The sequence below is a fragment of the Stegostoma tigrinum genome, chromosome 44 (genome assembly GCF_030684315.1).
Source record: "Stegostoma tigrinum isolate sSteTig4 chromosome 44, sSteTig4.hap1, whole genome shotgun sequence".
NCBI classification, from domain to species: domain Eukaryota; kingdom Metazoa; phylum Chordata; class Chondrichthyes; order Orectolobiformes; family Stegostomatidae; genus Stegostoma; species Stegostoma tigrinum.
This window is the reverse complement of record NC_081397.1, coordinates 10,181,440-10,208,815: the sequence shown is the minus strand read 5'-3', so window position 1 is coordinate 10,208,815 and position 27,376 is coordinate 10,181,440. Positions and strand designations below refer to the sequence as shown.

General features: G+C 43.1%; 3 protein-coding genes across 4 annotated transcripts in view; all 3 read right to left on the bottom strand.

Moving 5' to 3' along the window:
* The window catches only part of LOC132207050 (uncharacterized), a 31,912-nt gene extending 24,071 nt beyond the window's left edge, over positions 1–7,841 (bottom strand). Inside the window, exon 1 of the mRNA XM_059642241.1 lies at positions 7,452–7,841. Within this exon, the coding sequence (XP_059498224.1) occupies positions 7,452–7,829 (378 nt within the window). The 5' untranslated portion in view covers positions 7,830–7,841. The remainder of the gene's footprint in view (positions 1–7,451) is intronic.
* The window catches only part of LOC132206964 (histone H2B-like), a 200,793-nt gene that overhangs the window by 70,205 nt on the left and 103,212 nt on the right, over positions 1–27,376 (bottom strand). The gene's annotated exons all lie outside the window — the stretch shown is intronic.
* Positions 8,368–11,190, bottom strand: LOC132207021 (histone H2B type 1-O-like). The gene is made up of 2 exons (XM_059642209.1): positions 10,446–11,190; positions 8,368–8,853 (listed from the first exon to the last, which is right to left on the bottom strand). The coding sequence occupies exon 1, from the start codon at positions 11,003–11,005 to the stop codon at positions 10,625–10,627; it is 381 nt and encodes a 126-aa protein (XP_059498192.1). The 5' UTR covers positions 11,006–11,190; the 3' UTR covers positions 8,368–8,853; positions 10,446–10,624.

Sequence of the window (27,376 nt, the reverse complement as noted above, 5' to 3'; positions counted from 1 at the left end):
ACATTGCCGTTAGTAGGGAGTTCCAGGGTCTTGATCCAACGACAGTGAAGCAAAGGGGATATATTTCTAAGTTAGTATAGTGGGTGGCTTGGAGGAGAACTTGCCCTCGATCTTGCCCAGTGTTCCTAAACATCAGCCGCCCAAATTCTTTATACTGATGTATTCGTGAGTATGGAAGGTGCTCTTTTTACAGTTTACAAAACTGTCTTTTCAGAGGGCAATTTAACACCGTTTTTGATCCACGGTGGAGGCGTACAAATGGAGAAGAAAATGGACTTGAAAGAAAATAAAAGTCCCTGAACTTGGGGAACATTTCAAAATCTGGAATGAAGGAACAAACAAATGCATTGATTATGAATGAGAAAATGAGGAAAAGTTTTTTACAATTGCAGAAATCTTTAAAAAAATAACTGTTAATGTCTTGATAAATATGTAAAAGGAGAATGGAAATAAATCTAGGTTGGTAAACACAAATGCACATCACTTACAATCAAAAAGAGGGGAGTCCATTGTGAGGAATAAAAAAAATGGCTATCCAACTGACTACTTACTGTTGTTCTATGTTCACACAGGGTGACACACATAACACGTCAGGAATGTTGTGGAAAACAGAGTTTAGTGAGAGGGAGACTCTGAATCAAGCCAGTATTATTCAGTAAATTGTGTTGGGAAAATTGGTAGTACTGAAGGCTTGGAAGTACCGGGGACTGATAACTTATGTGCCAGAGCTCTTAGTGGCCATATTGGTGATGATGTTCCAAACCTTCATAGGTGCTACAATAATTTCCAAAGATTGGAGGGTAGCTAATGTCAACAATCTATTTGTAAAGGGAGTGTTGAGGTAAAACTTGTAATTTTAGACCATTCAGCCTGCAGGAAAAAAATGCAGATAATTGGAATGAAATGTCAGGATCAGACAGAGTCAGCATGGATTTGAAAGAACTGTTCCTCTGCTGTACTATTCAATGTTCCCAGCCTGATTAATCTACTGGATTAGGGATGTTAAAGCAGAGCTGTTCATTTTAATTTACCAAAAAGCTTTTTTAACAAAATCCCACAAAAGATGTTATCGTGTTAACACCAAGGAACTGTGATTGGTGCAAAGCATTCAGAATGATTCAAAAAAAAACTCTAGCTGGATAACAAGAGATATGGAGAGGGAAGAAATGATTTTTTTTTCCCTCAATGACAAGAATCAGTTTTAGGATCAAACGTCTTCACAACATGTTCACAGTAATTTAGATATTTGTAACAAGACCCGGGTGTCTCCTACGCTAATCACTGAAAGTAAGCATGCAGATGCACCAGGCAATGAGGAAGGCGAGAGGCATGTTGGCCTTTGTGGAAAGTGAATTTGAGTACAGGAGAAACAGTGAATTGTGACAATTTATCAGGGCATCTGTGAGGCAACACATAGAATACTGAGAGCAGATTTGGCCTCCTTACTGAGGAAGGATGGTGTTGCTGTGAAGGTAATTTTAACAGGCAGATTGCTGGGATGGAAGGAGAGGTTGAATTAGTTGTGAATATATGTGCTGAAAGTTAGAAGAATGAGGGATTCTCTTAGAAATCTGTAAGACACTGTCAGACCGAGAAAGTGTAAATGCAGAAAAATATTCCTGTTGGTAGGAGTCATATTTTTAGGAGAAAGGATAACCCTTTCATGACTGAGAAGCCGAGAGTCTACTTAATTCAGAAAGTGGTGATCTTGTGAAATTCCCTGCCACAGAAATCAGCCACGTTCAACACATTATATGAGTTCAGTATGGTGCAGGTGTAGCACTTGTGGCCAAAGGGAAGCAAGGTATAATTGGCTGAATGGCAAGTGACAGAGAGTGAAGATGGAGGGTTGTTTTTTCGACTGTAGGCCTGTCATCCAGAGGTGTTCCCCAGGGATTGGGACTGAGTCCTCTTTCGCTTGTCATTATATAAATGATATGAATGAGAAGAGAGAAGTCATGGCAAACACGTTTGTAGATGATAACAAACTCAGCAGCATAGTATTCAGAGGAGAATGAGTCCTAAGATATCAAATGGATCTCGATCCTTTACCTCGATGGGCTGCAAAATGACAGATAGAATTCAATCTGGATGAATGCAACATTTTGCATTTTGGAGCAACTTACAGAAGTAGGCCTTGAATGATTAATGGTAGGTCCTTGGTAGTGTTGTAGGACCTATCCTGTTGAAGTCTGCATCACTTCTAAACGGGTTGTTTATGAAGGCATGCTTACCTTCATTGCACAGTCCTTTGAGATTATGAGGTGGGTAGTCACATTGAGGTTGAGAGGTCACCTTATAGAAGTGTTTAAAATAATGAGGGGATGAGACAGTGTTGACTGACGTTGTCCTTTTCCTGAGTTGTGGGTGGCGGCTGGGGAGGAATTGAAGACTAGGGCGAACATTTTTCATGTGACGGGAGAGAAATTTTTAAAAAGACACTTGCGTTTTGTTTTTGAACAGAGCATGGGCGCATGTGGAATGAAGCTCCTGACGAAATCGTCTCTATGCCTACAACTATAACATTAAAACGACATTTGGATAAGTACATAAATAAGAAAGGAAATAGGCCAAGGACAGATCGGTGGAATTAGTTCAGTCTGGCATTATATTCGCCATGTTATGGTCGGACTGAAGGTTATGCATCCTTGTTGAATGTCTCCATGTGAGAGAAAAACGGGCACAGGCTATTGAGTTGGATGATCTGCCATTCTCATGATGAGTTGGAGGGGAGGTTTGAAGGAGCTGTCTGATGAAGGGTCTAGGCCCGAAACGTCAGCTTTTGTGCTGCTGAGATGCTGCTTGGCCTGCTGTGTTCATCCAGCTTCACAATTTGTTATCTTGGTTTGAAGGGCTGATTGGTTAGGTCCAGTTGACATTATTTATGTTTCTATTTCTGTTTATTCCCAGAACCGATGTTGAGTATTGTCAGCGAAATTAAAAATACTGATCTGGGTGATCAATATAAGTTCAAACCAGATGATTGACTTTTGGAGCTGAATCTGGAGAAGAGCGAATCTCCGGCGCACAGTCCTCAGAGAGTTTAACACTTACTGAGGAGAAAAACTGCAACTAACTCCCTGGATGTCGGAGCAAAAGCTGAAAGGAAAAGAAAATATATCCTTCCACATTTACATTTGGCGATATTTCTGGCATGTGACTGTGTGGATGTGAATATTGAATCAGAGAGACAGTGCGAAAAGGGCGGGCGGGTTAGGCACACGTAACTGTGCTTGTCTGTCCGCTCATATCATGATATTTCCGAATTTCTCTTAATCAGATCGAAAATAATTTCAATTCAAGTTATCCTCCTGCTCCCCCACTAAACCCCAAAGCTAGAATTCAAAGCTGTGTAATTGTTAATTTTAAGATTTCAGTCTGAAAGTGATGATAATGCCAGCGCTCAGCTCAGAGAGCGCGATGAGTGCAGCAGCAAAATGCGTTTAACTCGAGAACGGAGCCGTCAATTCGAGTGAAAACGCTTCGGCCGCAAACCTTCCCGTGTCAGGGTCAGGAACGATCGAGCCTGGCTCTCTGAGATGCGGAATTGCAGAGGAATTGGAGAGTTTCTGCCGAGAGAGAAACACAGACAGGCAGCAGGAGCAGGGAGCTGAGGGCAGGTTGTCTCCGCGCCGTCCGCTCGCTGCCTTTAAGTTGCTCAGTGCCGCCACCAGCAGCTTCATTGCTGACCCAGTTCAGTTTGACAGAGAGAGATTCAGCGCAGAGTTCCCGACATGAGCGACAGTACAGCCGCCGAAACGGCTCCTCCAGCCTCCGCTAGCACCAAACCCAAGTCTCCCAAGAAGAAGAAGGCGGCGGCTCCCAGGAAGAAACCAGCCGGTCCCGGGTTGGGCGAGCGGATTGTGAAGATTGTCGGGGAGAACAGCGATCGGAAGGGGACGTCTCTGGTCGCTATAAAGAAGGCGCTGCAGAGAAGCGGGGTCAATGTGGAGAAGCAAAATGCACAGATCAGGATGGCTGCCAAGAGGTGCCTGGCGAAAGGCTCCCTGGTTCTGGTGAAGGGCCAGGGCGTCTCCGGCTCCTTCAAACTCGCAAAGAATCCAGTCAAGGCAAAAGTGGGAAAGAGGGCGAGACCAGCAGCAGCCGCCAAGAAAGCAGCCGTGAAGAAAACAACGAGCAAGAAGGTGGCAGCGAAAAAATCCCCAGCCAAGAAAGCAACAGGCAAGAAAGCGGGCGGCAAGAAGGCAGCAACGCCAAAGAAAGCGGCGAAGAAAGCAGCGCCGAAGAAAAAGACTCCCGTGAAGAAGGTGATAAAGACCAAGAGCCCCAAGGCCGTAAAGCCGGCTCCGAAATCGAGGAAACCGAAGGCCAAGCCCAAAGCGAAAGTGACCAAGAAAGCAGCAAAGAAATGAAGCAGTCCGTGCAACGTGTAACGACCTGAACCCAAAGGCTCTTCTCAGAGCCACCACATCTTTCAGGAGAGAGCTGAGCCCGGATCAAATGATCCCTGTCCTAGCTCCGAGTGCAGGAATAAATTAGACACTAATTTATGTGAATAACCGTTCCGTATTTACCCACCGGATTTACACTCAGCCCCTCTTCCATACTCGACAATATGTGAGTGTGAGGTCCTGCTCACATGGACCATAGGCTCTCGTGCTTTGTCAGTTCATGTCAGTCTGCTTTTCACACATGCAGGGAGAGAGTCTCAAAGAGTCAAACACAGGCTCTGAAACCCCTCTTCACCACACAATCCCCATCAAATGATTTTGTCTCATTCAACTGGGGGAATAGAAACTGACGTGGAAATTGAAGCAAGACAAAATTTCAGGCTGGATGAACACAGCAGGCCCAGCAGCATCTCAGGAGCACGAAAGCTGACGTTTTGGGCCTAGACCCTTCATCAGAGAGGGGATGGGGAGAGGGAACTGGAATAAATAGGGAGAGAGGGGGAGGCGGACCGAAGATGGAGAGAAAAGAAGATAGGTGGAGAGGAGAGTACAGGTGGGGAGGTAGGGAGGGGAAAGGTCAGTCCAGGGAAGACGGACAGGTCAAGGAGGTGGGATGAGGTTAGTAGGAGATGGAGGTGCGGCTTGATGTGGGAAGAAGGGATGGGTGAGAGGAAGAACAGGTTAGGGAGGCATAGACAGGTTGGACTGGTTTTGGGATACAGTGGGTGGAGGGAAGAGCTGGGCTGGTGGTGTGGTGCAGTGGGGGGAGGGAAGAACTGGAATGGTTTTGGGATGCAGTTGGGGAAGGGGAGATTTTGAAGCTGGTATAGCCCACATTGATAATGGAAGCAGAGGTAATGGGAACTGCAGATGTTGGAGAATTCCAAGATCATAAAATGTGAGGCTGGATGAACACAGCAGGCCAAGCATCATCTCGGGAGCACAAAAGCTGACGTTTCGGGCCTAGACCCTTCATCAGAGAGGGCGAAGGGTCTAGGCCCGAAACGTCAGCTTTTGTGCTCCCGAGATGCTGCTTGGCCTGCTGTGTTCATCCAGCCTCACATTTTATTATCTTGATAATGGAAGCAACCGTGTTGTCTTGTTAAGAAAGGCCGGATCATGGGCGTTCAATTGTATCGCAACTGCTTAGAAAAAAATCCTGTTTTTGTCTGCTTCGAACATGAAGCTCGAGACCGCAGTTTTTTTTTCCCGAAAGTTGTGTTCACTGCCGTTGTGGAGAATAGTTTTATTTACAGATCTAGTTGGGGGCTGGAGTTAACATATATTGCTGTATTTGTATTTCATTAACAGTTACAGGAATGATATTTCGTTCAGTTTTGATTCTGGGACACCCGTGGAAGTTTTAATTTACTTTCCATCTGCCTGTTGCAGGAAGCAATGCCAAACGCCCTCGCCCTTTCCTCACGCCTGTTACAGACAGATGAGGCAATCCTGTCGTCCTGTCTCCGCTGATGTAGATTTTATTCAAAAAACTTAGTTTGCAAAGTACACGATTTGATCGGAGTCGGAGTTTATTTTCCTTTTAAATATTTACCTTAAACTCAGGATCGCGAGGGTAAATTCGGCGGGCTTTTTGGAAGTGACCAACTGTCATTTCAATTTAAACCAAAAAATATTTTTCTGCCTTTTCAGAACCTTCCGGAGCTGTTTCTCATGGGGTTGAGGGACGGGACTCTAACAAATCCCAGCTCTAGGGCGAGCTCTCCATTCCCTTAAATAGGCAGCGCCGCCACAGGTTCAGCATTGAGAGTAGCAGCCTGTGTGTGTGTTGCAGAGAATGGCCAGAACCAAGCAGACAGCGCGCAAATCCACCGGAGGGAAAGCTCCCCGCAAGCAGCTGGCGACCAAAGCGGCCCGCAAGAGCGCTCCGGCCACGGGCGGAGTGAAGAAGCCTCATCGCTACAGGCCCGGCACGGTGGCTCTGCGGGAGATCCGCCGCTACCAGAAATCCAGCGAGCTGCTGATCCGCAAACTGCCGTTCCAGCGCCTGGTGCGGGAGATCGCTCAGGACTTCAAGACCGACCTGCGCTTCCAGAGCTCGGCCGTGATGGCCCTGCAGGAGGCCAGCGAGGCTTACCTGGTGGGTCTGTTTGAGGACACCAACCTGTGTGCCATCCACGCCAAGCGGGTCACCATAATGCCCAAAGACATCCAAGCTGGCCCGGCGGATCCGCGGGGAGCGCGCCTAAACGGAGCGTGCCCGGCCCTGCACATTCACCCCGAGAAACACAACGGCTCTTTTCAGAGCCACGACACTATCCAGAGAGAGAGAGAACAGCAATCATTAGACACGATGGACTGTAGTTAATATAAACCCACAGCATACTATTGATGTTATGTCTCAATGTCACCGCTGTTACAGAAACTTAGTGCATCTCTCAGGCCCAATAATTCCCCCGAGTTGTGAAACAGGTTTATAAGTGCTCAGTAATCACAACACAGTTCAAGTACTGTACCTAACATTTTATAAATTTCCGATTCAAACGCCTTTGCTTGCCAATTGCTTCCCTTGGCGTTTCCCCAGCTGCAACTGAAGTTGACGAATGAGGATGTTGGGAAACAGTGGCCAATTCGAAAAGCCCACCAAAATATACAAACGATTTTTATATTTCTGATCGTGCAATTGAAATTTTGCCTAATCTCACACGAGTGTATTCATTCGATCCTCTGAGGAGGCTCGGTTTAGTCTCGAACGGCCCCTTTCTTGCGGGGAGTTAGCGCATGTCTTTTGTTCCCTGTCGGCATAGTGATAGGGAAACCGCTGTGAGTTACTATTTAAAGTCGCTGTCCCTGCAGTAAAACTTTATTACTCCCCTCCGACAGCTGTTCTAGTTTTCTTTAGGTTAAGGCAAAAAGGAAACGGATATTTTTGCGCATTTAGTCCCGTGTTTGCACATAAAATTAAAGTAAACCAACCAGCAGTGACAGTCTAGCTGCTTTTCACTGACTTTGTGGGTGGCTCTTAAAAGAGCCTTTGGGTTGTCAGGTTACAGAACGGTCTCTTCACTTTTTAGTGGCGCCCCCAGCGGCGGTTTTCTTGGGCAGCAGCACGGCCTGGATATTAGGCAGCACCCCACCCTGAGCGATGGTCACCCCTCCCAGCAGCTTGTTGAGCTCCTCGTCGTTGCGCACGGCCAGCTGGAGGTGCCTGGGGATGATGCGGGTCTTCTTGTTGTCGCGGGCCGCGTTACCGGCCAGCTCAAGGATTTCAGCCGTCAGGTACTCGAGCACCGCAGCCAGATAGACCGGCGCTCCGGCACCCACACGCTCAGCATAGTTACCCTTTCTCAGGAGCCTGTGAACACGGCCCACCGGGAACTGCAGCCCAGCCCGGGACGACCGGGACTTCGCCTTCGCGCGAGCTTTCCCACCACCGCCCTTTCCTCTCCCAGACATCGCCACAGTCTCACAAACACTTTCACAGAGAATGCTGCAATGCGGCCACATCCCGCCCTCTTATACCTTCGGGAGGAATGGGGGTGCGGCCATTGCTGATTGGTCACATTGTTCAGTATCTCCTATGTCGTTTCAATGTCCAATCAGATATCTGTTTCCCTCACCAATCCGGAGAGGGCCCGGGGAGGAGGCCGGAAAATCCCGGCGCCAAATCATCAACCGCTTTCTTTCAAACTGGAGAAGCCCGCCAATAGTTTCAAAACGGGTAGAAGTTTTACAAAGAAGAATGCGTTCATTCTTGAGATAATTTACTTTTAGAATACGCCTGTATACTTCACACAATCTCTCTCTGATTCCCAGGCCTAAGTGAATCGATGTGATTATGATTTTGCTTTTTACCCTGATCCTTAAGAATAAACAGATGGCAGAAAAAGAGCCCGGCGTAAGTTGCTCTGAACAGATGCATTTTATTTCACATCAGCACCCGGATACATTGATAAAAGTATCACACAGCTGTTTCTTTGCCGTTGAACTCAATACTGCTTTAAACAATATTTTACAATCGCGCTCCCTATTGCACAAGATCAACAATATTTCTACTTTTGCGATGCCAGTCCGCCAGCTGTTCTGCTTTCATCTCGGTTCACTTTGAAATTTTCCCACCGACAGCAGAAAGCCTCATTTATAGCTTTCTGCAAAACCCGGGGAGATTTGAAAATAAAACAAAATTCCTCGGCGCGGCAACCGTACGAAAATACCGGCGCCAAATCATCAACCGTTTTCTTTCCGATTTGAAAAGCCCGCCAATATGGGCAATACGAGGAAGACGTTTTACATGAATGCGTATGATTTAATTTCCTTTTAGATTACAAATTGATCCTTGACATAACCTCTCTCGTTCTCATTCAAAACATCAGCGTCTTCCGAAAATTTTGTGATTATTGTGTGAGATCAGACTTCCCTGTTAATCTCGGTTCATTTTGAAAGACTCTACCCGACAACGGAGAGCCCCACAGGCTGCATTCTGAAAATAAATTCACGTAGAGATTTGGAAATTGTAAAACACAAATCGCACGATACTTCTGTTCGTATGTCTCAAATACGGGCTTATTAGTTTTGGTTACCACGGGAGAGAGTTGGGGTCGTTACCCACAGGGACAAAATCCTACAACGTGTACGAAATTGTAAAACTTAGTTTTTTTTTCCTAAGAGGAATGAATAATTTAATTTTTCGCCGAACTTAGTTAGAACATAGAACATAACAGCACAGTACAGACCCTTCGGCCCTCGATGTTGTGCCGACCTGTCATAACGATCTGAAGCCCATCTAACCTACACTATTCCATGTACGTCCATATGCTTATCCAAAGACGATTTAAAGATACCTAAAGCTGGAGAATCTACTACCGTTGCAGGCAAAGCGTTCCATTCCCTTACTACTCTGAGTAAAGAAACTACCTCTGACATCTGTCCTGTATCTTTCACCCCTCAATTTAAAGCTATGCCCCCTCGTGCTCGCTGTCACCATCCTATGAAAAAGGCTCTCCCTATCCACCCTATCTAATCCTCTGATTATTTTATATGTTTCAATTCAGTCACCTCTCAACCACCTTCTCTGTAATGAAAACAGCCTCAAGTCCCTCAGCCTTTCCTCGTAAAACGTTCCCTCCATACCAGGCAACATCCCAGTAAATCTCTGCACCCTTTCCTCAGCTTCCACATCCTTCTTATAATGCGGTGATCAGAACTGTGCACAATACTCCAAGTGCGACCGCACCAGAGTTGTGTCCAGCTTCACCATAACCTCTTGGTTCCAGAACTCGATCCCTCTATTAATAAAAGCTAAAACACTGTATGCCTTCTTAACAGCCCTGTCAACCTGGGTGGCAACTTTCAAGGATCTGTATACATGGACACCGAGATCTCTCTGCTCATCTACACTGCCATGAATCTTACCATAAGCCCAGTACTTTGCCTTCCGGTTCATTTTCATATTGCAAGTGCACCCTGAAATATTTATCAAAAACTCAACGTTCCTGCGGGTGAGAACGGTGAAACTTCAGTTTAAAGTTGCCGTCCCTCTTGTCGTTGATCAGACTTCACACCTGATATGGCAATCCAGCAGCTATACTAGCTTTATCTCAGTTCATTTTGAAAGCCTCTTATCGACAGCTGAGAGCCTCATTTACAGTGTTCTGCAAAAATCAGACGACGTCAGTGGCGTTTTGAAAATTTAATTTAAAAAAAGAACAAATAAATTTCAAAATCTATTCGTGGGACGACAACAGTTACTTTTCATTCCGGGAGTGAAACTCGTGTTTCATACCCCACGGGGCACTGTACCTTCTGCCCTGATCAAGGGTTAAAGAATAACTGGAAAATATAGAATTTGCTGAAAAGTGACTCGGTGTCGATAAATATGCTCTCTATACAGGCCGGGAAAAGAGACTGGGAAATACGCAACCGACAATAAAGGGCAGAGGGTCTGGGATCAAACGAAATTATTTTTATAATTAAAAACAAAGCTTAGCGACATTCATTATCCAGACCCAGAATCAATTGTAAAGCTAAAACTTCATTTGAAAAGAAGGGTCTCGCCCCGAAACGTCAATTTACCTGCTTCTCTGATGCTGTTTGGTTTGCTGTGTTCATCCAGCTCCACATCTTGTCGTCTCAGATTCTCCAGCATCGGCTATCGAAGTTAATACGGTTCAGCTGTTTCAGTGAGGTAGTGGGTGGCTCTTAAAAGAGCCTTTGGGTTTTGGATGTGTGTTTTTTCAACACAATGTGGGATCTCACTTGGAGCTAGTGTACTTGGTCACCGCCTTTGTACCCTCCGACACGGCGTGCTTGGCCAGCTCCCCGGGCAGCAGCAGCCGCACCGCGGTCTGGATCTCCCGGGAGCTGATGGTGTTGCGCTTGTTGTAATGGGCCAGGCGGGAAGCCTCCCCCGCGATACGCTCGAAAATATCCTTGACGAACGAGTTCATGATGCTCATCGCCTTGGAGGAGATGCCGGTGTCGGGGTGAACCTGCTTCATCACTTTGTAGATGTAGATAGAGTAACTTTCTTTCCTGGATCGTTTCCTTTTCTTGCCGGCTTTCCCCGGCGCCTTCTTGATGATTTTCTTGGCGCCCTTCTTGGAGGCTTGCTGCGCTTTCTTCTCATCTGGCATAGCGTCAGTCACTTTCAGACACAAAATAAGCGAAAGCCGTCTCGGAGCTCGCTTTTTATAGCCTGATCGCGTCAGCAATGCTAATGAGGGATGAGGGAAATCCTTGTTCCTGATTGGGTACTTTACAAGAATGTCACACCATGAGATTAGCCTTTCTGTGATTGGTTAGTGTCAAACACAAAGTGGATCTCTTCGGTTCTGCAACGAAATGTGAAACACAAACCGAAATTTTGTACACGGATCAAATTCCTATCTCCCTTGCAGTTGAACTGGTTGTCAATATTTTGAACACAGTCCTGCGAGATTTTAATTGTGACAAGGTGTTTTATTCCGCTCAGTGATCTTTTGTGAGTAAAATGTTACCTTGTTTCATCACCAGCTGAGATTTCCTTATTAAGCTGTGGGGAGTATTGTTTTGTGAAGACTTTCGGGTTTCTTGAGCGACAATTTGCCGAATATCTGTCATTCTCTGCATTGTGGAAATGGGAGTGCGGTTCTCGATCTGTCCCTAGAGTTGCAGTGGGGTAGAGATCGCCTGAGGTTTGTCTGGATTCTCCAGCATCTGCAGTCACCATTATCTCTGATACAATTTTAACTTCACTGCAAAGCTTCTTCCAGGGATGCCTGACTTGAAGAAGTTACCATCCTCCCTCCAGAATAAAAGCAGACTCTTTACTAAATGGGCAGAAAATTCAGAAGTCTTGCATGCAAAGAGACTTGGGAGTTCTACTCCAGGAATGTCTCACGGTAAACTCGCAGGTTGAGTCAGTAGTCAGGAAGGCAACTACAATACTGGCATTTATTTTGCCAGGACTTCAAGGCAGAGATTGACAAATTCTTGATCTCACAAGGAATCAAGGGCTACGGGGAGAGTGCAGGGAAGTGGAGTTGAAATGCCCAGCCGTGACTTAAATAGTGGAATGGACTTGATGGGCCGAATGGCCTCACTTCCACTCCCATGTCTTATGGTCTTACGGACTTGAATATGTAAAAAAAAGGATGTACTTATGAGGCTTTAGAAGACTCGAGTCAGGCCACGTTTGAAGTAGCATGTGCAGTTTTGGGCCCCATATCTCAGGAAGGATGTACTGGCCCTGGAGCAGTTTCAGAGGAGGTTCACGAGAATGGTCCCAGGAATGAAAAGCTGAACATATGAGCAATGATTGAGGATTCTGGGACTGTACTCTTTGGAGTTTAGAAGGATGATAATCAAAACTTAGACTACTGAATGCCTGGACAGAGTGGATGTAGGGAAGATGCTTCCATTGGTAGGAGAGACTAGGACCCAAGGGCACAGCCTTCAAGTAAAGGGCAGGCCTTTTAGAACAGAGATAAGGAGAAACTTCTTCAGCCAGAGAGCGGTGAATCTATGGAATTCACTGCCACAGAAGGCTGTGGAGGCCAGGTTATTGAGTGCATTTAAGGGTGAGATAGATAGGTTTTTGATTGTCAAGGGGATCAAGGTTATGGGGAGAAGGAAGGAGAATTGGCTGAAGGAACTTCTCAGCCATGATTTAATGGTGGAGCAGACTTGATGGGCCAAATAGCCTGATTTCTGCTCCTATGTCTTATGGTCTTATAGTAACACAGTATGGACATGGGCCCTTCCGCTCAAACTGGTTCATGATGACCATGGTGCCCACTCAGCTGGATCCAATTGCCCACATGATATCCCTCGAAATCCTTCCCATCCATGTACCTGTTCAAATGTTTTTTTTTTAAAGTGTTGATATTGTGCCTGCCTCAACAACTTTCTCTGGCAGCTGATTCCACATGTGCTCCACTCTCTCTGTGAAGTTGGCACCCCTCAGGTCCTTCTTAAATTCTTGCCCTCTCACCCGAAACCTATGCCCTCCAGTTTTCAATTCCTCATCTGTGGGGAAAAAAAAACAAACATGATTTGCATTTATCTGACCTATGGGCCTCATGATTTTATACATCTGAATAAGGTCACACTTCATTCTCCTACGGTCCAAGAAATAAAGTCCTACCCTGGCCAACATCTCGCTATAACTCAGGCCCACTAGTCCTGCATAAATCTTCTTTGAACACTTTCTAGTTGAACTAGGTCTTTTTTACAACAGGGTGACCAAAACTCTACACAATAGTCCGAGTCTATTCTAAATGCCTCGATCAATGAAGGCCAGCATGCTGAATTCCTTCTTCAGCACCCTACCCACCTGCGACACTGCTTTAACCAAACGACTTATCTGTACTCCTTGGTCCCTCTGTACCACATCACTAATCAGGGACCTTACCATTTACTATACAAGGCTTACTATAGTTTGACATTCCAAAGTGCAACACCTCACACCTATCTGCATTGAATTGCATTTTCCAATCCTTGGCCCACTTCCCCATCTGATTAAGATCCCTCTGTAATTTTCGATAACCTTCCCCACTATGAACGATACCGCCTAACATTGCATCATCTGTAAACTTACTAATCATGCTTTGCACATTCACATCCAGATCATTTATGTTAATAACAAATAACAAAGGTCCCAACACCAATCCCTGTGGCACACCACAGTCACAGGCCTCCAGTCCGAGAAAGAATCTTCAACTGTCACCCTCTGCTTTGTACCATCAAGCCAATTTTGAATCCAATGAGATAATGGGAACTATAACTCTCCATCTTCGGTCCGCCTCCCCCTCTCTCCCTATTTATTCCAGTTCCCTCCCCCCATCCCCCTCTCTGATGAAGGGTCTAGGCCCGAAACGTCAGCTTTTGTGCTCCTGAGATGCTGCTTGGCCTGCTGTGTTCATCCAGCCTCACATTTTATTATCTTTGAATCCAATGAGCTAGCTTTCCCTGTTCAAGTGAGCCACAACACACTGCAGCATCCCGGAGTTTCATAAAGCCAAGGAAGAACACAGATAGTGTCTTTAGAAATGACAGTTACTCAAAATGCATTGTTCACAGATGCCACACAACTGATGGCAACAGGAAGACACAACACATCCAGTGATAGTAGTCACCAGACTATGCACTGAGGGTGTGAAATAACCACCAGGTAACTCTACCCCGTAAGAATCATGATAGCCCACGAACTGACAGCCGCTGTTGAGAATGAAGGATCCAACATTCACAATTAGCAGAAACAATGCGATTTACAAGATACCATGCAAATACTGCCACAAACCTTACCCAAGGCAAACCGGTAGGAAACCCGCCATCAGGATTCATGGACATCAACTCGCTGCCAAAAGTCATGGCCAACTATCACTCACCTTAATGCACATGGATAAAGAGAGACACCTGTTTGACTGGGACAAGGTAGCCATCAGAGGACATCCCAAACAAAGACATGCACGAGAGTTCAAACTAGAACTCCATTAACAAACATGGCCAGCTGGACACCACACACCAACCACTAAGAAATCAATCTGCAAGTGATGCTCACCACCCCAGCAAACTGAGGCACATAAATAGCAAGAAGGACAGAATACCAACGTTTCATTCACGGTGCACTGATGATGTTGTGTAGTATGGTGATGAAATGTCTGTGAACAAACTTACAAGCTCAGTGAGCAAGTCAACAGCAGCATATTTAATGAACTGACCCTGACATTTCAGTGAAAGCGATTATCAACATGTATCTGTCAATTTCCACAATTTGACTGTCACTGTGATCAAACTCTGTCAGTTTCTGCTTGGTGGCCATGTGAGTGCAGTTATCAATAAGGACGTTTCAGATTCCGCTCTGTGAATGAGAGTAATTATCAAACTGTACATGTCAGTTAGTTTATGCTGCGTATAACTGGGAAGGCTGATTCCAGAATTTGCAGTTCTTGCTATGTCCAAGGTTGTTATCAATCTGTTCCTGTCAAGTTCGTCCATTGGATATGTGCGTGAAAGCAATGTGCACCTATCATTTGCTTCTCTGTCAATTTGCAAGTCCTGTTACCAAGATGTACCTGTGAGAACCTACTCTGAATATTTGAGTACAGTCAGCAATCCGTGCCTGTCTGTCTGTGGATTTGTGATTGCAGTTCTAAGTTTGTAGCTGTCACTTTGCTCTGTGAAATTGGGAGTGTTATCATCAATATATTCCTGCCAGTTTCAGTCTCTGTGAATGCGAGTACAGCAATGAATATGTGCATAATAGTTTCTATTATGTGACTATGTGAACATTTTTCATCAACCTTTTACTTGCAGTTTCTGAAGTATTAATATGGTCAAATACCATTTTTTTCCTGTCTGACCCTGCAATATGAATGCTTGAGTTTAGGTATTACTACTCCTAAAAGTGGATCAGTTGTCAGGCAGCCAATAATATTATCGGTGGAGGTGTGATTCATTATGTGAAGTTGATATTTGAGTAATTCTATGCAGATTTCCTTCAATTCCTGATGGTATACTTTGGACAAGGATTCAGTCTACCAATCTTCAAAACTGGTGTAAATGTCAATGGGTTATTTTAGGTGAAACCTGTTCAAACTGGGTATTTTGAATGGAGAGAGAAGCAAAATAAAGTGGCATTCCTCTGTCTTGTTTTATTGTCGGCTTTGACGTGTCTGACTGGAAATTAAAGCTCAACGTGTGTCTGATTCAATCTGCTCCGTGACTGGGGAAAGGATGTTCTCATGCTGTGATAGTGGGAACATATCTGCTGTTTGTTAGGAGGAGCTTTGTACTGAAGAAATGATACATTGTCTTGTTCCTTCAAGTGTTTGTCTGCAGGAAGGAAAACACAGATAGCTCCAGTAAACCGTCATCAGATGGGTGTGAAAACATTTAACTGATCAATTCAACATTTAGCTAATAAACATTCAGATATTTAAATTATCACTAGGAATTCTAACAGAACTGTGGGTCTGATTGCACTCTTGCCCTGAGCTGCACTACATTTGATCAATTTTTAAAACTTCAACTCTATTTGAGTGATGCACAGAAAGTAACCAACTCCCGTACAGCTCCATGACTGGAACTACCTAATGCAAGCTTGTCTGTGCGTATGAGTTTAGTTACTGATCCATTCATGTCAGTTGCTACCTGTTGAATGTGTGAGTGTAGTTATCAATGTGTCCCTCTAAATCTTTGGCAAATTACTTCTGTATTACACAGCAGAGACTGACAGGGAAACATTGGTCCAGACCAATCATTGTAAAAATGGTACAGAACAGAAGGAGGTCATTTGGTGCATCATGTCCATGCTGACCCAAACACCCCCAGATGGCCATCACAATCACACCTTCCTGCACACATCCCATAGCCCTGCAGGTTTCATTCGATTATCCTTCAGAACTTGGTCCATATGTGACAGACCATCAAAAGAGGAGAGCCAGATTATTTTGTGAAGAATTTGGAAACTAAAATTTAATACTGAGGACCATTGGGTAAGTACCCAGGTTTTAGATAATGAGATTTTTTTGAAAAGAACCGTTGTTATGGAACAAGATGGACAGCCACACTCCATTGATCTTTCAATCTTCCTGCATTCGAAAACTGAGCATTTTAAATGTTTCATGTAAAGTGGAGAGCCAGTTACCATTTAAATTATTATTTTTTAAAAAATAAATGTCCATGATTATAAAATCTTCTGGCTTACAACAGAACAAAAAAATCTAGCTCCACAAGATGAAGAATTTGAGAACAATCCTGCGATAAAGGTGGAGATGGTAGTTCCCCTGCCACCGTGAAACATTTATGGAAATTGAATGCTGGCTGAATGGATGTAATTATTGGCTTGTTGTTTCTAATCATTGCAGGCTTGGAGAGACAGGACTGTTTGCTGTGCTGTCGTTGTCTATGACTAGATATGTGTGAGTGATAATCATTTTGTATAGATCATGTTTCTGTTAGCTGGAGTTTAAACGGACTGTTAGTCCTTGGATCACATCTTTAGTTATGATGATTGTATTTTGAACTAGTTCTGAGTCAGTCAGTACCTGTATCTGTCAGTCCATCCACATGGAAACAAAGCTGAGTATTATTACAGGTCGCGTCGCACTACCTCAGAACAGAGGTTCAACTTCAGAACACTCATTTCCATACTCATATGCTGATAGACTTGCTGAGATTTTGCAGCAATTTCTACTTTTGTTTCTGATTTCCAGCATCTGCAGTTCCTTGGTTTTTCTATTTGTCAGGAAAATGTGTTTGAAGTTCTCATGATTTATTTGTTATGTTTATATATGGGATAAATATTTATCAAAAGGAACAATTCTGTCCAAATCAGTTACTGGTAAACTAAAATGAAGCGTCACTCTCAACACAAAACCAAAGTTGTTGGAAAAGTTCAGCAGCCCTGGAGGCATCTGTACATGCAGTTATCAATTTATACTTGCTGGTTTCTATGATGTGAATATATGAATGTAATAACCAATTTATATCTGACAGTTTCTGTGGCATGAATATTTAAATACAGTTATCATTCTGCCCCTGTCAGTTTCTTCTATGCGAATGTAATCATCAATCCTTACCTGTCAATTTCAGCTTTTGTCAATTTGTGAGCATAGCTATCATTCTGTCCTTGTCAGATTCTGCTCTGCAAATGACAGTAATTATCACATTTTACACAGTTCTGAGGAAGCATCACCAGACCTGAAACATTAACTGATTTTCTCTTCGTAGATGCTACCAGACCTGCTGAGCTTTTCCTGCATGTTCTCTTTTTGCTCCTGATTTACAGCATCCACAATTCTTTTGTCTTTTTATGTTAGATTTTACCTTTCAGTTTCTGCAAATTGAATGTGTGAATCCAGTTGTCAATCTATGTCAGTTTCTGCTCTTCAATGAGTGTAGTTATCAATTTTCTCTGTCAAATTCTGCTTTGTAAATAACTAAGTATAGTTATCTCTTTGTTCTTTGTATATCAATAACTACACTCTTGTATTCACGTATCAGAAAATGACACGGATAATGACAATTAGGCACACATTCAGAATGCAAAAAAACTGACAGGTACAGATTGATAAATGTATGCACACATTATAAACATGTCGAGATTGAGATGAATGAAATGACATAAATGGATCAGAAACTAAACTCATATGCACAGACAAGCTTGCATTAGGTAGTTCCAGTCATGGAGCTGTATGGGTATCGGTTACTTTCTGTGCATCAATCAGTTGGAGTTGGAGTTTTTAAAATTGATCAAATGTAGTGCAGCTCAGGGCTAGAGTGCAATCAGACCCACAGTTCTGTTTGAATTCCTGGTGATAATTTAAGTATCTGAATGTTTATTAGCTAGATGTTGAATTGATCAGTTAAATGGTTTCACACCCATCTGATGACAGTTTACAGGAGCTGTTTTTTTTGTGTCAGTTTCTGCTACATGCTAGTATGAGCATATTTACCAATCTGTAACTTTCAGTTTCTCCTGTGTGTATCTGACAGTGTAGTTATAAATCTGTTATAACAAGGCACAGAGCTGGATGAACACAGCACGCTAAGGAGCATCAGGGGAACATGAAAGCTGATGTTTTGTGCCTGGGCCCTTCTTCAGAAAATTGAGAGTGTGTGAATACATTTATCATACTCTCCCCATCAGTTTCAGCTGTACGAATGAATGAATGTAGTTGTCAATCTGTCCCTGTCAGTATCTGAAATCAGAATATTCAAGCATGTTTGTGTAATTGTCAGTCTATCCCTGATAGTTTTTGCTCCATGAACGTGAGGTTTTGTTTTTAATATATTCCTGTCAGTTTCTGCTTGGGGAATGTGTGAGCATTTTTATAAACCTGTACCTATCAGATTCTGTGTCATCAAGACAGGAATTTAGTTATTAATCTGTACCTGTTATCTATGGTTTTGTGAAGAACTGGGTGTAGTTATTGATCTGCATTTGTCAGGAGCTGGCACGTGAAGATGTGAGTGTAATTATCAATCTGTCCCTCTCAGTTTCTGCTGTGTCATATGTGAGTTTAGTTGTCAATCAATACCCATCCATTCCTGCTTCATGAATGTGGGAGTGCATTGCAAAAAAAAAAATCAAATTTCTGTGAATGTGCAAATGCAGATCACAATCTCTACATTTTTATAATGTGTGCATACGTTTATCAATCCGTACCTGTCAGTTGTTTGGCATTCGGAACGTGTGCAGAACTGTCATTGTCCTTGCCGTTTTCTGATACATGAAGACAAGAGTGTAGTTATCGATATACAAAGAATAAAGAGAACAAAGAAAATTACAGCAGAGGAAAATGCCCTTCCGCCCTCCAAGCCTGTGCCGATCGAGATCCTCTGTCTAACCTGTCATCTATTTTCTAAGGGTCTGTGTCCCTTTGCTCCCTGCCCATCCATGTACCTGTCCAAATATATCTTAAAAGATGCTAATGCGTCTGCATCTACTACCTCCACTGGCAACGCATTCGAGGCACCCACCACCCTCTATGTAAAGAACTTTCCACGCATATCTCCCTTAACCTTTCATCCTCTCACTTTGAACTCAGGACCCATAGTAATTGAGTCCCCGACTCTGGGAAAAAGCTTCTTGCTATCCACCCTGTCGATATCCCTCATGATTTTGAAGACCTCAATCAGATCCCCGCCTCACTCTCCATCTTTCTAATGAAAATAATCCTAATCTACTCAACCTCTCTTCATAGCCAGCACCCTCCATACCAGGCAACATCCTGGTAAACCTCTCCTGCACCCTCTCCAAACCGTCCACATCCTTTTGGTAATGTGGCGACCAGAATTGTACACAGTATTCTAAATGTGGCCGAACTAAAGTCTTATACAACTGTAACATGACCTGCCAACTCTTGTACTCAATACCCCGTCCGATGAAGGAAAGCATGCTATATGCCTTCTTGACCACGCTATTGACCTACGTTGCCACCTTCAGGGAACAAAGGACCTGAACACCCAGATCTCTCTGTTCATCAATTTTCCCTAGGACTCTTCCATTTACTGTATAGTACGCCCTTGAATTAGATCTTCCAAAATGCATCACCTCGCATTTGCACGGATTGAACTCCATCTGCCCAACTCTCCAGTCTATTTATATTCTGCTGTCATCTCTGACAGTCTCCTTCACTATCTGCTACTCCACCAATCTTAGTGTCATCTGCAAACTTGCTGATCAGACCACCTACACCTTCCTCCAGATCATTTACGTATATCACGAACAACAGTGGTCCCAGCACAGATCCCTGAGGAACACGACCGGTCACATGTCTCCAATTTGAGGAACTCCCTTCTACTACTACTCTCTGCCTCAATGATATGTGATTGTCACTTTCTTCTCTATGGCTGTGAGTGTATTTTCTCATTTCTGCCAGTCAGATCCTGCCCTGTAAAGTTTGAGTATGTTCCACAATATTCATTCTATGGTACAGTTTAAGTTTTATTCCAATATTGGTCAGTCTCTGGTTTGAATGTGTTGAGTTTAATGTGCACATTTTTGTTGCAAGTTCGCTGTACGAATCATTCTTAATTGAAAGTCAAAAAACTTGGTATCTGCTTGAATATATGTTGTTTTCTGTCTGTTTTCAGGTCAATATTTAATTTCCTTAAGGTAGATTTAAAACTTTATATTCGGCAGTTGGTTCTGCTATCCTGTTTGTGGGACAAACAAAGTCAATGGCAATATAGGTTTCAATCTGACACTTGTCCTGATGTGCAATTCCTCCAGTTTGTACAAAAGGAAAAAAAAACTTCAGTTACTTCTCTCAGTCTAAGACACGGTGAGATATTTGGACGTACATTGAATGTCTTGTTCAATCTACTACTTCATGGGAAGTAATTATGTCAAAAAATTCATACAATTTTTTTGATGATGTCGCAAACAATTGATACTTAATTTATGACCATGGCCATTACCATGTAGTTAAATCCTACAGGGAGTGCATGGAGATTGGAGAACTGAGCTCACTTTTTGTTCTGTTTGTCTCTTTCATAGAAGGCTAGCTCTCTGACCTGAAATCTGAGAGTAGAAATCATTTTTAGTGTTACATGTGCTGAGGCTTGAAGTGTACATGGTCTTCATGGCTATTAGATGTTGAGGAATGTGTGTTGGAACGGTGCATGTATGTATTTGGAATACATTGTAAATCACTCAGTAGGGGGTGTGTATGTGTGCGTGTGTGCGCACTTGTGCAGTTTATGTTATGTGCTCTCAGTAACCATTTTATGTCACACATTTGGAAGTCACATTATTTCATTCTTCTCTCTATGCCTGGGACATCAATTTGTCAAAACATAGACACAGTCCTGATCAGTTACTGATAATGTGAATGTTTTCTTCCATATCTGTACTCACACTGTGCGAAGTAACTGTGTAACTGCATGAACTATTTCTTCACCTTGACAGTAACTTGAAAAACATGCTTACTAAATGCAGATTTACTGCAGTTCCTCGGTGTCCGTCTCAGATGAAGATTCAGTCTGTGACTTCACAAAAATGTCATAAATGTCAGGAGGCTATGAATGAAGAAAATTATAGCAACTGTGGAGGTGTGCATTGGAAAGAGAGAAAACAAACCACTTGTATTTTGTTGCTTGTATTTGACTGTTGGCTTGAATGCATTTTTCTGGAAATTAAGTTCAACGTGTCTCTGAATCAAACTGCTCTTTGCCTGTCGAAATGATGCATTCTGACAGCGGTAACATACCTGCTGTTTGTGAGAAGCAGCTGCTCACACTTGGCTTTGCACCAAAGAAATGATACACTGTCTTGGTCCTTCATGTATTTGCCTGGATGAAAACAGAAGAGAAACATTCTGTAAATCAGCATCAGCCAAGTTTGACAATCTCAAACAGATTAACGTACATTCAGTTGATAATTATTAGGATGTTTCTTTTCTTCAACTTCACCTGACAATGTAGCAGAGCTCCAAAAGCTTGAGATTTTAAAATAAACCTATTGGACTATAACACAAATCATGAGACTTCTGCCTTTTCTTTGAAGCCATCAATTCAAACACAGGTCTAACTCAGCGAGGTCCAGAAACTGAACAATTGCACAGCTGCATCTAAAGGTGCTACCTGAGGATGCTGTAATATTGACACAGTTTGTGTTACCAGATCCCAACACACTAACTGTTGTAAAGAAGAACAACAGACACTATTTCAAATGTTTTTACTCGAGACATATAATCTGTTGACTCCAATCTGCGTCCTTTACAGGATTCTTATATTTCCACCATCTTGCCTGTGTTTCCACTATTCTTTGCACAATGACGATAAACAGTGTGAAACAGTAGCCAAACAAGCAGCATTTGGGGCAGGGCCACCAATGGCATGGACTGCTTTTCCCAATAATTCCCAACAACAAACATCAATGGGTCATTCCCTAATTCCCTTCTCTCCCACTGTGAAGAAAGCAACTGCGGCTGTGGGGAAAAGGGCAGATAATGCTTCAAGCTGAGGCATCGGCCCTTTGTGGAGCGATAATAGAGCTCTTTCCCAGGTCATGTTAATAACTCCCTGTCTCCAGCTCTCTCAGAATTGAATGAGCAATGTTCGGGCTGCCCAAGTCTAAGAGACACCGAATGGCTGGCAGCTAAGCTGTTCCTCTAGCCCTGCTGCATATGACTGACACGTGGTTAAACAGAACGAATGAAAAAAGCCTGCTCCAGCATTTAACAAAGACACAATGGTACTTTTGAGAAGAGGTTATTCCGAGGCAAAAGGGAGCATTGCACAAACAACAGCTGCAAGATTTGTTGGAGACAGTTTGAAGATTTGCAACAAAGATTGAAGGGGACAGTAAGTTCTGCAATAAACAAACAGTTGAACTCATGGGATTATGGCTCATAAAAAAAATCTACAGAATCAAACAAGTTCATTAAAATTGATAAGCAATTGATTTCAGTCCCTTTAATGAAAGGATGTTGTCCCATTAGATGAATATAGTTAGTTAGGACAAGGGGTGTCAATCATCCCAAAGACAGCTGGCCTAGCTCATCATGAAAACAGCAGATAACTCCATCTTGCAGCAATATTCACAATATTAAGAAATTGGTTCCAGTTAAAGATCCTTCAGATAGATTTCAATGTAATTCTAAATCTATATATATATAAAATAAAATACAAATATCACTAAAAGCATCAGGGGAGAAGATTCAAACATGGGTATGAAAGTTAAATTCGTCTCCAGAAGGTTTCCTATGTCACTAAAGGAATGCCTGGTGCATCCTGTAAGAAGCAAATGGCTCACAATTCATTAGCTATAACAGAGCTAAGAGTATGGGTATGCATAAAGCGTTACATATAACTCACTTTATAATACAATTAATATCATGAATCTTATAGCAACTTGTAAGAATAAACTCAGCAATAGTAAGCCCTGCCAATGCTGCAGTTAGAGATAACACAATGTGGAGCTGGAGGAACACAGCAGGCCAGGCAGCATCAGAGGTGCAGGAAAGTTTAAGTTGTGGGTCAGGATTCTTCTTCAGAAGCATCAACTTTCTCGCTACTCTGATGCGGCCTGGCCTCCTAGTAGGAGTCAACTGTCTGTTTTATTATAATTCAGACAGTGGGAAAATAAGAGGAGTAACAGAATTTAATAGAGACACAAAATTAATACAATTGACAGCAGAATTCAAGCTAGCCTGATAGGTAAGCGATTCTGGGGCATGACTGAAGGTGTACGGCCAGTAACTTTTTAAAGCGAATTGATAGATGTATGGAAAGATCCCATGGCCTGGTGATTACACTGTCTGATAATGTTTAACAGACATTGTGGTGAACCTTGGCCTGGCTAATAGAGGGTCCAGCTTCAGTTAGGAGTTTCAAAGGATTGGTTGTATAGGATAAGGGGAAAGGCACAGTGATCCAGTTGCATTGGATCACTGTAACAAAACGTATAATAGTGTATTCCACTGTGAGAATCAGAGTGTCATCAATCTCTCTTTCCAATCTGAGATAAAGATTAATGATGTAACTGCATCTTCAAGAGGGGTGGCTGTGGCCCTCTCCCCGCATGATCCGGTGAATGGTTGACGAAATACTGCGATGGGCCTGAATTCTGCCTGCCCCGAGTCTTTGTCCTAGGTCTGGAGTTTCAGTCCTGCAGGGAATCAAAGAAGTGGATTGAAAATTTGGCCCATTCAATTTGCTCCACTGTACAAGGACAATATCTGATCCAAGTGAGCTGTTAACTATCGTATTCATTCACCTTGACCGTTATCCCATAAATATTAATTCAATGTTGAAAGAACATACAGAGAAATGAAAGAAATGGGACATTCTCACTGAAGCAACACGTAAGTATTGGATGGCACCCTGTGTCACAGTGGTATCTAGATGGAAGTGGTCGTGGGCTTGGAAGGCACTGTCTATGGAGCATTGGTGAATTCCAGCTGTGCATCTTCTGGAAGGTACACATTGCTGCTTGAGCATTGGTATTTGAGGGAATGGACGTTTGCGGATGTGGAGCCAATCAAGTGTTTCTCTCCTGGATGGTATCTTGCTTCTGGTGTGTTTGTGGAGCTGCACTCATCCGTGTAAGTGGGGCTAAACCATCACATTCCTGACTTGATCACATTAGATGTTGGACAGGATTTGTGGAAGCAGGAGACCAGACACTCACTGCAGGATACCCAGACTCTGAACTGTCCTTGCAGTATCTGTATTTATGTACAGAATCAGCTCGAGCATCACAGCGTCCATGAGTGAAACAGACCCTTTCATCCAACTGGTCTGCAATAGATTAACATCCCAATCTGACCTCGTCCCATTTGCCTGCATTTTGCACATATCCCTCTCATGTCGACCTGTTCATCTACCCATCCAATGGTGTTTAAAACTTATCATTGTACCCTCCACTAGGCGTACTCTGTCAGCTTGTTCCAGACATGCCCCACACTCTGCACTAAAGAAATCTCCCTCAGGTCTCTTTTAACATTGACCCTCTCACTGTAAACCTATGCCCTTAAGGTTTGGGCTCCTCCACCCGAGAAAAAGAGACCATGGCTATTCACCCTATCCATGCTCCTCATGACTTTATAAACCTCTACAAGGTCACTCCTCAGTCTCTGATGCTGCAGGGTAGAAAGCCCGAACCTGTTCACCCTCTCCAAACAGTTCACACCATCTAGTCCAGCTAACATCTCTAAATATTTACTGCGCCCTCTCCAGTTCAACAACTTCCTTCCGACAGCAGGTTGGCCAGAACTTTAAGCAGTAAAAAAGCACATTTCCTGTACAGCCACAACATGACATCTCAACTCCTATTCTCAATACACTGACCAAAGAAGGAAAACACTTGCTTCACCACCTTATCTACTTGCGACTCCACTTTCAGTGAACTACGCACACAAACACCTTGGTGTCTTTGTTGGGGAACACTTCCCATGGCCCTCCCATTCACTGTCGAACCCCTCTCCTGTTTTGAACAATGAGAATGTGTGTGTTATTATCATTCTCTTCTTGTCAGTTTCTGCAACATGAACAAGAGCAACTATTAACGTATGCCTTTCCGTTTCTGTTATGTCTATTTGTGAGTTTAGTAATTGTTGCAAACATACCAGTTTTTGCTGTGTGACAGAGAGTGAAGTTCTCAATCCAAAATAATCAATTTCTACTCTTGTGCATCAAAATAGTTTTATTCTCTGGCCACCAGTGATATTCTGTGACTGTGCTTCAATCTGACAGAATAGTTATGAGGGTGTAGAGAGAGAGCCTTAATCCCATTTCCATTTGCGGTTTATGAGCTTTCTGTCAGTCTGAGGGGGTAAGGAGGTGGAGAGCAGATCATATTCCCAACAATCTGTGGAAACAGTTGAAGAGTACAAATGTTCTAGAGCAAGTACAATGGGCTGAACAGCCTGCTTCTGACATGTACTTGGTCTGTATTTCTGAGGCATTTTCATGAATCCAAGTGTTGGATAGTGCGTCAGTGTAAAGATATCATGTAGAAATGGACAGACAAGCTTATTTTTCTTTTAAAAAAGCTGGCCTTGTAAGTCAGTGTAGGTTGTTTCCAGTTTTACTGAGATACTTAGTTTCACTTTGTACTGGGATATTGAATTTTTTTTTCATTTATTTATTTGGAGAATTTTATTCTGTATCTGACAGACCATGCTGCATTCTCTACTTGTCAGGCTTTGGCAGAGAAAGTGCATTTGCAATTCACATTATTTAATTTCTGTGTCTTTGTATGGGACATTATTCATCAAAAGATAATTTTAGTCCTAAATAAAAACTCAAAAAACTTCAGGTGCTGCAAGTCAGAAACAAACATGGAATTTGCAGGAAACGCAAAGCAGGTCTGGCAGCACGTGAAGAGAAATCATGGTTAACTTTTCAAACACTTCCTCAGTTCTGCGCAAAGGTCACTGGATCCGAAACATTAATTCTGATTTCTCTTCACGCATGCTGCCAGGCCTGCTGAGCTTTTCCAGAAAATTCTGTTTTTGTTTACTATTTCTGTCCTCAGTCACTGATAAACATCAAAAGTTTCCTTCCATATTTGTACTCAATACCTACTCCATATAATGGTCATTGTAACAACTTGATCTGTTTGTATCAGACTTAAATGGAACTGCAGATGCTGGAGAATCCGAGATAACAAGGTGTGGAGCTGGATGAAGACAGCAGGCCAAGCAGCATCTCAGGGGCAGGAAAGCTGACATTTTGGGCCTAAACTTTTCATCAGAAACATCAGCTTTCCTGCTCCTATGATGCTGCTTGGCCTGTTGTGTTCATCCAGCTCTAAACCTTGTGATCAGGTTGTATACCTGGATTATAACTATAAAAATACCCTCGCTTAATGTGAATTCAATGTAGTTATTGAGAGTATATTTGTGACATAAATTCAATCTATTCTCTTCAAATGCTGTGAATGACAATGGGCTGTCAAAGATAAACTTGACTGGAACTGGGCTAGTTTATATTGAGAAGAGAAAAAAAGGTTACATTTGTATTTTGTTGGTGGCATTTGATTGCTGGTTTGATTGTTGCTTTCTGGAAATTGCGTTCAATGCGAGTCTTACTTAAACCGCGACTGTGGAAAGGACAGTCTCCGCTCTGACAGTGGGAACATACCTGCTGTTAGTAGGAGCAGCTCGTCACACTTGGTGTTGCACCACGGAAACGTGACATTGTCTTGGCACATCAGATAATTGCCTGGAGAAAGGCAAAAGAGAATTCTCCCGTAAATCGACATCCACCGAGTTTCAAAATATCAAAGCTCATCAATAGAAAATTTCGTGAATACTCATGATAATTCCTTGTTTTAAAGCCAACGAGTCGAACAGAAAAGGGTCGGGTTACACAACTAACCCGGGTTCCTCCTCTTTCTTTTAGCGAAATTCAAAAACAATTTACTAAGATACAAAAACTAACCAGATCCACGAATGGAATGCTTACACGGTTCAATATCCAGCTCCCAATACACGAACTATTGAAGGGAAGCACAACAGGCACGATTTCAAATATTTTGCTGGAAACTCTTAATCCGGTGACTGCTA